The sequence below is a fragment of the Columba livia genome, chromosome 2, assembly GCF_036013475.1.
Source record: "Columba livia isolate bColLiv1 breed racing homer chromosome 2, bColLiv1.pat.W.v2, whole genome shotgun sequence".
NCBI lineage: Eukaryota > Metazoa > Chordata > Aves > Columbiformes > Columbidae > Columba > Columba livia.
In genome coordinates, this window is record NC_088603.1 from 161,491,940 (window position 1) to 161,504,839 (window position 12,900).

Sequence of the window (12,900 nt, forward strand, 5' to 3'; positions counted from 1 at the left end):
GGCCCTGGAAGGGACGAGAGGCTGTTGAGCAAGCGCAGGTGTGTGGGAGTTCAGGGAGCGGTATTGCAGGAGGGCGAGGGAGTGGGGAGGCTGGTGTGGGGCTGTGGGGAGCGTGGCGGTGGGGAGGCGTGAGGGCTGCTGAGGCTGGGGCAGAGCGTGCTGGAAGAGAGGGGCCAGGCGGGGCAGGAGAAGGAGGGGAAGGGGGTTGAGGCTCACCTTGTTGAGCGCGGAGGGAGGAGAAGGCGTCAGGAGAAGTGTGTGAGGGAGAGAGGCGCTGGGCCGGCTTTTATGCTGGTCCCCGAGGGGCGGGACAGCCTTTGCGCATGGCGACAATTTGCAGCCAGCAGCTGTCTGATGCCACAGCCTGGCCAGGAATGAGGAGGGTGTGTTTTCCTTCCGTCAATGATACAATTTCTTGTTCTTGTCTTGAGGACGTGTCCACTTGGCCCCGGCAGCAGCTTTGAAGTGCAAGCATTAGAGGCCAAAGACTTGGCGTTGCTGGCGCGTGTCAGGGCGGGCAAAGAACGCGGCCAGGGCGTAGCAGAGGTGGGGTGTCGTCAGTGAGGTCATCCCATGGCACTCGAGTGGTTTGCGGTTGCCTTGTGAAGAGGGGGCCCCAGTTCCTCACAGCCCTGACAGGCTGGTCCTGGCTTTTGTGCTTTTGTAGTCATGAGGGCTACCACTTCCATTGTCCTTTCACTCCCTTTCTTGCTACCATCTTGCTAAGCCTTTCTGTAAGCCTGGCCTGTCCCACTGGGTGTCCTTTATGGGTGTCTTGTTGCACTTCTTGCTGCAAGCTTGTAGCTGGGTGTACTGGGCTTACGTGGCAAGGTTTGGGTTGCGAGGGAGCTGCTTGGTTGTTTTCTGTCAGAAGCTTGTGGAAGTTTCCCTAAGCGTGAAACAGAGGTCTGACCTGCAGCAAGATGACCTAGTGGGGTAGAAGACTGGCTGGAACTCGGGAAAAGAGAGTTTATGACCTCTGTAAGACAGGGCAGGCAACTTAGAAGGACTACATGGGTGTAGTGAGTTTATGCACGGAGAACACCCGAAAGGCCATAGCTCAATTAGAACTTCATCTGCCTACTGCTTTAAAACATGGCCATGACATGGCTAGAAGGACTACATGAGTGTTGTGAGTTTATGCAGGGAGAACACCAGAAGGGCCAAAGCTCAGTTAGAACTTCATCTGCCTACTGCTTTAAAACATGACCATGACGTGGCCTTGATGGCACGTGTCAGGGCGGTCAGAGGATGCAGCCAAAGCGCAGGAGAGGTGGAGTGTCATCAGTGAGGTTATCCCATGGCACTCGTGTGGTTTGCGGTTGCATTGTGTGGAGGGGGCCTCATTTCCTTGCAGCGCTGGCAATCTGCTCTGGGCTTTGGAGCTGTGCTGGCCTCGAGGACTTGTCTCTTCCATGGAATAGGATCCCTGCGTGGCTTGCTTCCATCTGACTGATCCTTTCCTTCCACGCTCGTTATGATCTATGGGGGTCTTAGTGTGTGTCTTGCATATGAGCTGGGTGTGCAGGGTTTATTTTTTAAGGTTTTACTCAGGAGGAGCTACACAGTTGGAAGCAGAGCAGAGGTTGTAGAAGTTTACTCATGGTACATAGACAGTGTTCGCGTGTAGACAAGAAGCTGACACTGTTTCTCCCGGAGAAAGTGGGTGTTCATGTCTTGGGCTACCGTAGTCATTGGTGGCTGAAAAAGTGGCTGGATGGCAGAGCCCAAAGAGTTGTGGTACTGGAGTTAAATCCATTTGGTGGCCACTCACAAGTGCTTTTCCCCAGGGCTCAATACTGGGGCCAGTTCTGTTTAATAATCTTTCTTCTTGATCTGGATGAGGGGATCGAGTGCACCCTCAGTACATCTGCAGGTGACACCAAGTACAGGCAGGAGCGTTGAGCCACTTGGAGCTATGAAGGCTCTACAGATGGCCCTGGAAAGGCTGGATCAATGGGCTGAGACCAATTGCATGAGGTTCAACAAAGCCAAGAGTCGGATCCTGCACTTGGGTCACCACAGCGCCGTGAAGACTGTCAAGAGCTGTGGAAGAGTGGCTGGAAAGCTGCCCGGTGGTCAAGGACCTGGGGGTGTGGGTCGACAGTGGCTGAATATGAGCCAGTGTGTGTGGCCGTGACGGCCACCGGCGTCTTGGCTTGTGTCAGCACTGGTGTGGCCAGCAGGAGCAGGACAGTGAGCATCCCCTATGCTTGGCACTGGTGAGGCCACACCTTGAATCGTGTGTTCAGTTTTGGGCCCCTGACGGAAAGAAAGACCTTCAAGTGCCTAAGCCATTTCAAAGAAGGAGAATGAAACTTGTGAAAAGTTGGAGCACAGCTGTGATGGAGGACCCACTTTGGGTTTTGGGGTGTACAGCCTGGAGAAAAGAAAAGTGAGGGGAGACCTCCTGTCTGTCTGCAACTGCCTGACAGGAGGCTGTAGTGAGGAAGGGATTCAGTCTCTTTTCCCAAGTACCAAACGACAGGACAAGAGGAAATGGCCTTAAGTTGTGCCAGGGAACGTTTAGATTGGATATTAGGAAAATTTTCTTCCCAGAAAAGGGTTGTCCACAGTGGCGGAGATGACCACCTGGAGCCCGTAGAGGACCTGATGCTGGAGCAGGTGGGTGCACGCACAGGAGGTGTGACCCTGTAGGAAGCCTGTGTTGGAGCACAGAATTGGCAGGACCCGTGAACCCGTGAGGAAAGTCTAAATACTAAATGATTCTGTGATTCTGCTCCTGGTGGATCCGGAGAGTGATGCTGGGGAAGGAAGATGGTCAAGTGTGTGTTGTCATAGGGAGGTCTCACCAGAGGCATGTTGAGGATAGTTTTCTCATGTCAAAATCTTTCTTTGGTCCAGTGATGGGCTTGTATCATGTTGTGGAAGACCCCCAGATTCTGGTCTGTGTTCTCGGTGGAATAGGGGGTGACATATTTCCTGGGAGAAGTCTTGTGGCCCTTTTCCCCCTATCCAGTTTGCTTCTTGAGCCCTGGCTTTGTGCTGGGTGAGGTTGGAAGAGCCTTGAGAGACGAAAGTAAAGCGAGATGTCTCAGGCTGGGATGCAAGAGAACTTTATTGAGGAAAGACAAGAGTGAAAAGGCAGGAGCACCAAGTAGGTGGTGACAAGTATAAGCTGCATGTAGGGTGACCATCAGCTGAGGTTGCTTCTGTGACATAGGTCTTGCCAGAGCACCAAGATCTTCGTGTCTCCTTTAGAGGAAGAGCCATGGTCCACTTGGCAAGAAGGGTCCAGAGGTGATTCCACAATCCATGGCGTAGCTTCAATGCGGTAGGTGGTGTCCGTCAGGGGTGGTGGCGAGGGCCCTTAGCAGATGTATCCAGCCCTTCTGCCGCCAAAGCAGCCCAGGCCTCCAAAGCCATAGCCGTTGCCGTAGCCAAAGGCACCGGAGTTGATGGCAACTCCCTGGGCGCCGAGTTCGTTGCCCACGGCAGCCGATGAGGAGGATCCGACGGCGGTGCTCTGGGGGTGGGAGGTGAGGATGGGTCCTGGCAGGGTGACCACCACGGTGGAAGGCTGGATGAGGACACGGGAGTCCTGGCACTGCAGGGAACAGGGCTCGTTGCAGCTGTTGGCCAGCGGGGTGGGTCCGCAGGGGCGGCAGGCGTCGTAGCAGGCCATGTGTGTGGTGCGGAGGTGCCCTGGAAGGGACGAGAGGCTGTTGAGCAAGCGCAGGGGCGTGGGGGTGCGGGGAGCGGTATTGCAGGAGGGCGAGGGAGTGGGGAGGCTGGTGTGGGGCTGTGGGGAGCGTGGCGGTGGGGAGGCGTGAGGGCTGCTGAGGCTGGGGGCAGAGTGTGCTGGAAGAGAGGGGCCAGGCGGGGCAGGAGAAGGAGGGGAAGGGGGTTGAGGCTCACCTTGTTGAGCGCGGAGGGAGGAGAAGGCGTCAGGAGAAGTGTGTGAGGGAGAGAGGCGCTGGGCCGGCTTTTATGCTGGTCCCCGAGGGGCGGGACAGCCTTTGCGCATGGCGACAGTTTGCAGCCAGCAGCTGTCTGATGCCACAGCCTGGCCAGGAATGAGGAGGGTGTATTTTCCTTCCCACAATGGTCCAATTTCTTGTTCTTGTCTTGAGGACGTGTCCACTTGGCCCTGGCAGCAGCTTTGAAGTGCGAGTATTAGAGGCCAAAGACTTGGCGTTGATGGCGCGTGTCAAGGCGGGCAGAGAACGCGGCCAGGGCGTAGCAGAGGTGGGGTGTTGTCAGTGAGATCATCGCATGGCACTCGTGTGGTTTGCGGTTGCCTTGTGAAGAGGGGGCCCCAGTTTCTCACAGCTATGACTGGCTGGTCCTGACTTTTGGGCTTTTGTAGTCATGAGTGCTACCACTTCCATTGGCATTTCACTCCCTTTCTTGCTGCCATCTCGCTAAGCTTTTCTTTAGGCCTGGTCTATCCCACTGGGTTTCCTTTACGGGTGTCTTGTTGCACCTCTCGCTGCAAGCTTGTAGCTGGTGTACTGGTCTTACGTGGCAAGGTTTGGGTTGCAAGGGAGCTGCTTGGTTGTTCTCTGCCAGAAGCTTGCAGAAATTTCCCTAGGCATGAAACAGAGGTCTGACCTGCAGCAAGATGACCTAGTGGGGTAGAAGACTGGGTGGAACTCAGGAAAAGAGAGTTTATGACCTGTGTAAGACAGGGCAGGCAACTTAGAAGGACTACATGAGTGTAATGAGTTTATGCAGGGAGAACACCAGAAGGTCCAAAGCTCAGTTAGGACTTCATCTGCCTACTGCTTTAAAACATGACCATGACATGGCCTTGATGGCGCGTGTCAGGGTGGGCAGAGGATGCAGCCAAAGTGCAGGAGAGGTGGATTGTCATCAGTGAGGTCATCCCATGGCACTCGTGTGGTTTGCGGTTGCATTGGGTGAAGGGGGCGTCATTTCCTTGCAGGGCTGGCAATCTGCTCTGGGCTTTGGAGATGTGCTGGCCTCGAGCAGTTGTCTCTTCCATGGAATAGGATCCCTGCGTGGCTTGCTTCCATCTGATTAATCCTTTCCTTCCACGCTCGTTATGATCTGTGGGGGTCTTGGTGTGTGTCTTGTGTATGAGCTGGGTGTGCAGGGTTTATTTCTTAAGGTTTTATTCAGGAGGAGCTACGCAGTTGGAAGCTGAGCAGAGGTTGTAGAAGTTTCCTCATGGTACATAGACAGTGTTCGCGTGTAGACAACAAGCTGACACTGTTTCTCCCGGAGAAAGTGGGTGTTCACGTCTTGGGCTACTGTAGACATTGGTGGCTGAGAAACTGGCTAGATGGCAGAGCCCATAGAGTTGTGGTACTGGAGGTAAATCCATTTGGTGGCCACTCACATGTGCTTTTCCCCAGGGCTCAATACTGGGTCCAGTTCTGTTTAATAATCTTTCTTCTTGATCTGGATGAGGGGATCGAGTGCACCCTCAGTACATCTGCAGATGACACCAAGTACAGGCAGGAGCGTTGAGCCACTTGGAGCTATGAAGGCTCTACAGATGGCCCTGGAAAGGCTGGATCAATGGGCTGAGACCAATTGCATGAGGTTCAACAAAGCCAAGAGTCGGGTCCTGCACTTGGGTCACCACAACGCCATGAAGACTCCAGTAACTGTCAAGAGCTGTGGAAGAGTGGCTGGAAAGCTGCCCGGTGGTCAAGGACCTGGGGGTGTGGGTCGACAGTGGCTGAATATGAGCCAGTGTGTGTGGCCGTGACGGCCACCTGCGTCTTGGCTTGTGTCAGCACTGGTGTGGCCAGCAGGAGCAGGACAGTGAGCATCCCCTATTCTTGGCACTCGTGAGGCCACACCTTGAATCGTGTGTTCAGTTTTGGGCCCCTGACGGAAAGAAAGGCCTTCAAGTGCCTAAGCCATTTCAAGGAAGGAGAATGAAACTTGTGAAAAGTTGGAGCGCAGCTGTGATGGAGGACCCACTTTGGGTTTTGGGGTGTACAGCCTGGAGAAAAGAAAAGTGAGGGGAGACCTCCTGTCTGTCTGCAACTGCCTGACAGGAGGCTGTAGTGAGGAAGGGATTCAGTCTCTTTTCCCAAGTACCAAACGACAGGACAAGAGGAAATGGCCTTAAGTTGTGCCAGGGAACGTTTAGATTGGATATTAGGAAAATTTTCTTCACAGAAAAGGGTTGTCCACAGTGGCGGAGATGACCACCTGGAGCCCGTAGAGGACCTGATGCTGGAGCAGGTGGGTGCACGCACAGGAGGTGTGACCCTGTAGGAAGCCTGTGTTGGAGCACAGAATTGGCAGGACCCGTGAACCCGTGAGGAGGGTCTAAATACTAAATGATTCTGTGATTCTGCTCCTGGTGGATCCGGAGAGTGATGCTGGGGAAGGAAGATGGTCAAGTGTGTGTTGTCATAGGGAGGTCTCACCAGAGGCATGTTGAGGATAGTTTTCTCATGTCAAAATCTTTCTTTGGTCCAGTGATGGGCTTGTATCATGTTGTGGAAGACCCCCAGATTCTGGTCTGTGTTCTCGGTGGAATAGGGGGTGACATATTTCCTGGGAGAAGTCTTGTGGCCCTTTTCCCCCTATCCAGTTTGCTTCTTGAGCCCTGGCTTTGTGCTGGGTGAGGTTGGAAGAGCCTTGAGAGACGAAAGTAAAGCGAGATGTCTCAGGCTGGGATGCAAGAGAACTTTATTGAGGAAAGACAAGAGTGAAAAGGCAGGAGCACCAAGTAGGCGGTGACAAGTATAAGCTGCATGTAGGGTGACCATCAGCTGAGGTTGCTTCTGTGACATAGATCTTGCCAGAGCACCAAGATCTTCATGGCTCCTTTAGAGGAAGAGCCATGGACAGCAGGTCCACGTGGCAAGAAGGGTCCAGAGGTGAGTCCACAATCCATGGCATAGCTTCAATGCGGTAGGTGGTGTCCGTCAGGGGTGGTGGCGAGGGCCCTTAGCAGATGTATCCAGCCCTTCTGCCGCCAAAGCAGCCCAGGCCTCCAAAGCCATAGCCGTTGCCGTAGCCGAAGGCCCCGGAGTTGATGGCAACTCCCTGGGCACTGAGTTCGTTGCCCACGGCAGCCGATGAGGAGGATCCGACGGCGGTGCTCTGGGGGTGGGAGGTGAGGATGGGTCCTGGCAGGGTGACCAGCACGGCGGGAGGCTGGATGACGACGCGGGAGTCCTGGCACTGCTGGGAACAGGGCTCGTTGCAGCTGTTGGCCAGCGGGGTGGGTCCCCAGGAGCGGCAGGCGTTGTAGCAGGCCATGTGTGTGGTTTGGAGGGGCCCTGGAAGGGACGAGAGGCTGTTGAGCAAGCGCAGGTGTGTGGGAGTTCGGGGAGCGGTATTGCAGGAGGGCGAGGGAGTGGGGAGGCTGGTGTGGGGCTGTGGGGAGCGTGGCGGTGGGGAGGCGTGAGGGCTGCTGAGGCTGGGGCAGAGCGTGCTGGAAGAGAGGGGCCAGGCGGGGCAGGAGAAGGAGGGGAAGGGGGTTGAGGCTCACCTTGTTGAGCGCGGAGGGAGGAGAAGGCGTCAGGAGAAGTGTGTGAGGGAGAGAGGCGCTGGGCCGGCTTTTATGCTGGTCCCCGAGGGGCGGGACAGCCTTTGCGCATGGCGACAATTTGCAGCCAGCAGCTGTCTGATGCCACAGCCTGGCCAGGAATGAGGAGGGTGTGTTTTCCTTCCGTCAATGATACAATTTCTTGTTCTTGTCTTGAGGACGTGTCCACTTGGCCCCGGCAGCAGCTTTGAAGTGCAAGCATTAGAGGCCAAAGACTTGGCGTTGCTGGCGCGTGTCAGGGCTGGCAAAGAACGCGGCCAGGGCGTAGCAGAGGTGGGGTGTCGTCAGTGAGGTCATCCCATGGCACTCGAGTGGTTTGCGGTTGCCTTGTGAAGAGGGGGCCCCAGTTCCTCACAGCCCTGACAGGCTGGTCCTGGCTTTTGTGCTTTTGTAGTCATGAGGGCTACCACTTCCATTGTCCTTTCACTCCCTTTCTTGCTACCATCTTGCTAAGCCTTTCTGTAAGCCTGGCCTGTCCCACTGGGTGTCCTTTATGGGTGTCTTGTTGCACTTCTTGCTGCAAGCTTGTAGCTGGGTGTACTGGGCTTACGTGGCAAGGTTTGGGTTGCGAGGGAGCTGCTTGGTTGTTTTCTGTCAGAAGCTTGTGGAAGTTTCCCTAAGCGTGAAACAGAGGTCTGACCTGCAGCAAGATGACCTAGTGGGGTAGAAGACTGGCTGGAACTCGGGAAAAGAGAGTTTATGACCTCTGTAAGACAGGGCAGGCAACTTAGAAGGACTACATGGTTGTTGTGAGTTTATGCACGGAGAACACCCGAAAGGCCATAGCTCAATTAGAACTTCATCTGCCTACTGCTTTAAAACATGGCCATGACATGGCTAGAAGGACTACATGAGTGTTGTGAGTTTATGCAGGGAGAACACCAGAAGGGCCAAAGCTCAGTTAGAACTTCGTCTGCCTACTGCTTTAAAACATGACCATGACGTGGCCTTGATGGCACGTGTCAGGGCGGTCAGAGGATGCAGCCAAAGCGCAGGAGAGGTGGAGTGTCATCAGTGAGGTTATCCCATGGCACTCGTGTGGTTTGCGGTTGCATTGTGTGGAGGGGGCCTCATTTCCTTGCAGCGCTGGCAATCTGCTCTGGGCTTTGGAGCTGTGCTGGCCTCGAGGAGTTGTCTCTTCCATGGAATAGGATCCCTGCGTGGCTTGCTTCCATCTGATTAATCCTTTCCTTCCACGCTCGTTATGATCTGTGGGGGTCTTGGTGTGTGTCTTGTGTATGAGCTGGGTGTGCAGGGTTTATTTCTTAAGGTTTTATTCAGGAGGAGCTACGCAGCTGGAAGCTGAGCAGAGATTGTAGAAGTTTCCTCATGGTACATAGACAGTGTTCGCGTCTAGACAACAAGCTGACACTGTTTCTCCCGGAGAAAGTGGGTGTTCACGTTTTGGGCTACTGTAGTCATTGGTGGCTGAGAAACTGGCTGGATGGCAGAGCCCATAGAGTTGTGGTACTGGAGTTAAATCCATTTGGTGGCCACTCACCAGTGCTTTTCCCCAGGGCTCAATACTGGGGCCGGTTCTGTTTAATAATCTTTCTTCTTGATCTGGATGAGGGGATCGAGTGCACCCTCAGTACATCTGCAGATGACACCAAGTACAGGCAGGAGCGTTGAGCCACTTGGAGCTAGGAAGGTGCAGGCAGGAGCGTTGAGCCACTTGGAGCTATGAAGGCTCTACAGATGGCCCTGGAAAGGCTGGATCAATGGACTGAGACCAATTGCATGAGGTTCAACAAAGCCAAAAGTCGGGCCCTGTACTTGGGTCACCACAACGCCATGAAGACTCCAGTAACTGTCAAGAGCTGTGGAAGAGTGGCTGGAAAGCTGCCCGGTGGTCAAGGACCTGGGGGTGTGGGTCGACAGTGGCTGAATATGAGCCAGTGTGTGTGGCCGTGACGGCCACCTGCGTCTTGGCTTGTGTCAGCACTGGTGTGGCCAGCAGGAGCAGGACAGTGAGCATCCCCTATGCTTGGCACTGGTGAGGCCACACCTTGAATCGTGTGTTCAGTTTTGGGCCCCTGACGGAGAGAAAGGCCTTCAAGTGCCTAAGCCATTTCAAGGAAGGAGAATGAAACTTGTGAAAAGTTGGAGCGCAGCTGTGATGGAGGACCCACTTTGGGTTTTGGGGTGTACAGCCTGGAGAAAAGAAAAGTGAGGGGAGACCTCCTGTCTGTCTGCAACTGCCTGACAGGAGGCTGTAGTGAGGAAGGGATTCAGTCTCTTTTCCCAAGTACCAAACGACAGGACAAGAGGAAATGGCCTTAAGTTGTGCCAGGGAACGTTTAGATTGGATATTAGGAAAATTTTCTTCCCAGAAAAGGGTTGTCCACAGAGGCGGAGATGACCACCTGGAGCCTGTAGAGGACCTGACGCTGGAGCAGGTGGGTGCACGCACAGGAGGTGTGACCCTGTAGGAAGCCTGTGTTGGAGCACAGAATTGGCAGGACCTGTGAACCCGTGAGGAGGGTCTAAATACTAAATGATTCTGTGATTCTGCTCCTGGTGGAGCCGGAGAGTGACGCTGGGGAAGGAAGATGGTCAAGTGTGTGTTGTCACAGGGAGGTCCAACCAGAGGCATGTTGAGGAGAGTGTTCTCGTGTCAAATCTTTCTTTGGTCCAGTGATTGGCTTGTATCATGTTGTGGAAGAACCCCAGATTCTGGTCTGTGTTCTTGGTGGTATAGGAGGTGACATATTTCCTGGGAGAAGTCTTGTGGCCCTTTTCCCCCCTGTCCAGTTTGCTTCTTGAGCCCTGGCTTTGTGCTGGGTGAGGTTGGAAGAGCCTTGAGAGAAGAAAGTAAAGCGAGATGTCTCAGGCTGGGATGCAAGAGACCTTTATTGAGGAAACAAAAGAGTGAAAAGGCAGGAGCACCAAGTAGGCGGTGACAAGTATATGCTGCACGTAGGGTGACCATCAGCTGAGGTTGCTTCTGTGACATAGATCTTGCCAGAGCACCAAGATCTTCGTGGCTCCTTTAGAGGAAGAGCCATGGACAGCAGGTCCACGTGGCAAGAAGGGTCCAGAGGTGAGTCCACAATCCATGGCGTAGCTTCAATGCGGTAGGTGGTGTCCGTCAGGGGTGGTGGCGAGGGCCCTTAGCAGATGTATCCAGCCCTTCTGCCGCCAAAGCAGCCCAGGCCTCCAAAGCCATAGCCGTTGCCGTAGCCGAAGGCCCCGGAGTTGATGGCAACTCCCTGGGCACTGAGTTCGTTGCCCACGGCAGCCGATGAGGAGGATCCGACGGCGGTGCTCTGGGGGTGGGAGGTGAGGATGGGTCCTGGCAGGGTGACCAGCACGGCGGGAGGCTGGATGACGACGCGGGAGTCCTGGCACTGCAGGGAACAGGGCTCGTTGCAGCTGTTGGCCAGCGGGGTGGGTCCCCAGGAGCGGCAGGCGTTGTAGCAGGCCATGTGTGTGGTGTGGAGGAGCCCTGGAAGGGACGAGAGGCTGTTGAGCAAGCGCAGGGGCGTGGGGGTGCGAGGAGCGGTATTGCAGGAGGGCGAGGGAGTGGGGAGGCTGGTGTGGGGCTGTGGGGAGCGTGGCGGTGGGGAGGCATGAGGGCTGCTGAGGCTGGGGGCAGAGCGTGCTGGAAGAGAGGGGCCAGGCGGGGCAGGAGAAGGAGGGGAAGGGGGTTGAGGCTCACCTTGTTGAGCGCAGAGGGAGGAGAAGGCGTCAGGAGAAGTGTGTGAGGGAGAGAGGCGCTGGGCCGGCTTTTATGCTGGTCCCCGAGGGGCGGGACAGCCTTTGCGCATGGCGACAATTTGCAGCCAGCAGCTGTCTGATGCCACAGCCTGGCCAGGAATGAGGAGGGTGTGTTTTCCTTCCCGCAATGCTCCAATTTCTTCTTCTTGTCTTGAGGACGTGTTCACTTGGCCCTGGCAGCAGCTTTGAAGTGCGAGCATTAGAGGCCAAAGACTTGGCGTTGCTGGCGCGTGTCAGGGCGGGCAAAGAACGCGGCCAGGGCGTAGCAGAGGTGGGGTGTCGTCAGTGAGGTCATCCCAGGGCACTCGTGTGGTTTGCGGTTGCCTTGTGAAGAGGGGGCCCCAGTTCCTCACAGCCCTGACAGGCTGGTCCTGGCTTTTGTGCTTTTGTAGTCATGAGGGCTACCACTTCCATTGTCCTTTCTCTCCCTTTCTTGCTACCGTCTTGCTAAGCCTTTCTTTAAGCCTGGCCTATCCCACTGGGTGTCCTTTATGGGTGTCTTGTTGCACCTCTTGCTGCAAGCTTGTAGCTGGGTGTACTGGGCTTACGTGGCAAGGTTTGGGTTGCGAGGGAGCTGCTTGGTTGTTTTCTGTCAGAAGCTTGTGGAAGTTTCCCTAAGCGTGAAACAGAGGTCTGACCTGCAGCAAGATGACCTAGTGGGGTAGAAGACTGGCTGGAACTCGGGAAAAGAGAGTTTATGACCTGTGTAACACAGGGCCAGCAACTTAGAAGGACTACATGGGTGTAGTGAGTTTATGCAGGGAGAACACCAGAAGGGCCATAGCTCAATCAGAACTTCGTAAGGCCTACTGCTTTAAAACATGACCATGACATGACTAGAAGGACTACATGAGTGTTGTGAGTTTATGCAGGGAGAACACCAGAAGGGCCAAAGCTCAGTTAGAACTTCGTCTGCCTACTGCTTTAAAACATGACCATGACGTGGCCTGGATGGCACGTGTCAGGGCGGTCAGAGGATGCAGCCAAAGCGCAGGAGAGGTGGAGTGTCATCAGTGAGGTCATCCCATGGCACTCGTGTGGTTTGCGGTTGCATTGTGTGGAGGGGGCCTCATTTCCTTGCAGCGCTGGCAATCTGTTCTGGGCTTTGTAGCTGTGCTGGCCTCGAGGAATTGTCTCTTCCATGGAATAGGATCCCTGCGTGGCTTGCTTCCATCTGACTCATCCTTTCCTTCCACGCTCGTTATGATCTATGGGGGTCTTGGTGTGTGTCTTGCATAGGAGCTGGGTGTGCAGGGTTTATTTTTTAAGGTTTTAGTCAGGAGGAGCTACACAGTTGGAAGTTGAGCAGAGGTTGTAGAAGTTTACTCATGGTACATAGACAGTGTTCTCATGTAGACAACAAGCTGACACTGTTTCTTCAGGAGTAAGTGGGTGTTCATGTCTTGGGCTACCGTAGTCATTGGTGGCTGAAAAAGTGGCTGGATGGCAGAGCCCAAAGAGTTGTGGTACTGGAGTTAAATCCATTTGGTGGCCACTCACATGTGCTTTTCCCCAGGGCTCAATACTGGGTCCAGTTCTGTTTAATAATCTTTCTTCTTGATCTGGATGAGGGGATCGAGTGCACCCTCAGTACATCTGCAGATGACACCAAGTACAGGCAGGAGCGTTGAGCCACTTGGAGCTATGAAGGCTCTACAGATGGCCCTGGAAAGGCT

General features: G+C 54.7%; 3 protein-coding genes across 3 annotated transcripts; all 3 read right to left on the reverse strand.

Moving 5' to 3' along the window:
* Positions 1 to 3,061: 3,061 nt before the first annotated feature.
* On the reverse strand, positions 3,062 to 3,678 carry LOC135578861 (feather keratin-like). Its single transcript, XM_065055233.1, has one exon. It carries the CDS (start codon positions 3,644 to 3,646, stop codon positions 3,332 to 3,334), a length of 315 nt encoding a protein of 104 aa, XP_064911305.1. The 5' UTR covers positions 3,647 to 3,678; the 3' UTR covers positions 3,062 to 3,331.
* Positions 3,679 to 6,858: 3,180 nt separating this feature from the next.
* On the reverse strand, positions 6,859 to 7,231 carry LOC135578862 (feather keratin 4-like). The gene has a single exon (XM_065055234.1). It carries the CDS (start codon positions 7,213 to 7,215, stop codon positions 6,901 to 6,903), a length of 315 nt encoding a protein of 104 aa, XP_064911306.1. The 5' UTR covers positions 7,216 to 7,231; the 3' UTR covers positions 6,859 to 6,900.
* Positions 7,232 to 10,217: 2,986 nt separating this feature from the next.
* Positions 10,218 to 10,932, reverse strand: LOC135578864 (feather keratin 4-like). Its single transcript, XM_065055236.1, has one exon. The coding sequence runs from the start codon at positions 10,930 to 10,932 to the stop codon at positions 10,618 to 10,620; it is 315 nt and encodes a 104-aa protein (XP_064911308.1). The 3' UTR covers positions 10,218 to 10,617.
* Between the last annotated feature and the right edge of the window lie 1,968 nt (positions 10,933 to 12,900).

Coding starts and splice junctions, on each gene's coding strand:
- LOC135578862 (XM_065055234.1), bottom strand. CDS start 7,215: ATGGCCTGCTACAACGCCTGCCGCTCCTGGGGACCCACCCCGCTGGCC.
- LOC135578861 (XM_065055233.1), bottom strand. CDS start 3,646: ATGGCCTGCTACGACGCCTGCCGCCCCTGCGGACCCACCCCGCTGGCC.
- LOC135578864 (XM_065055236.1), bottom strand. CDS start 10,932: ATGGCCTGCTACAACGCCTGCCGCTCCTGGGGACCCACCCCGCTGGCC.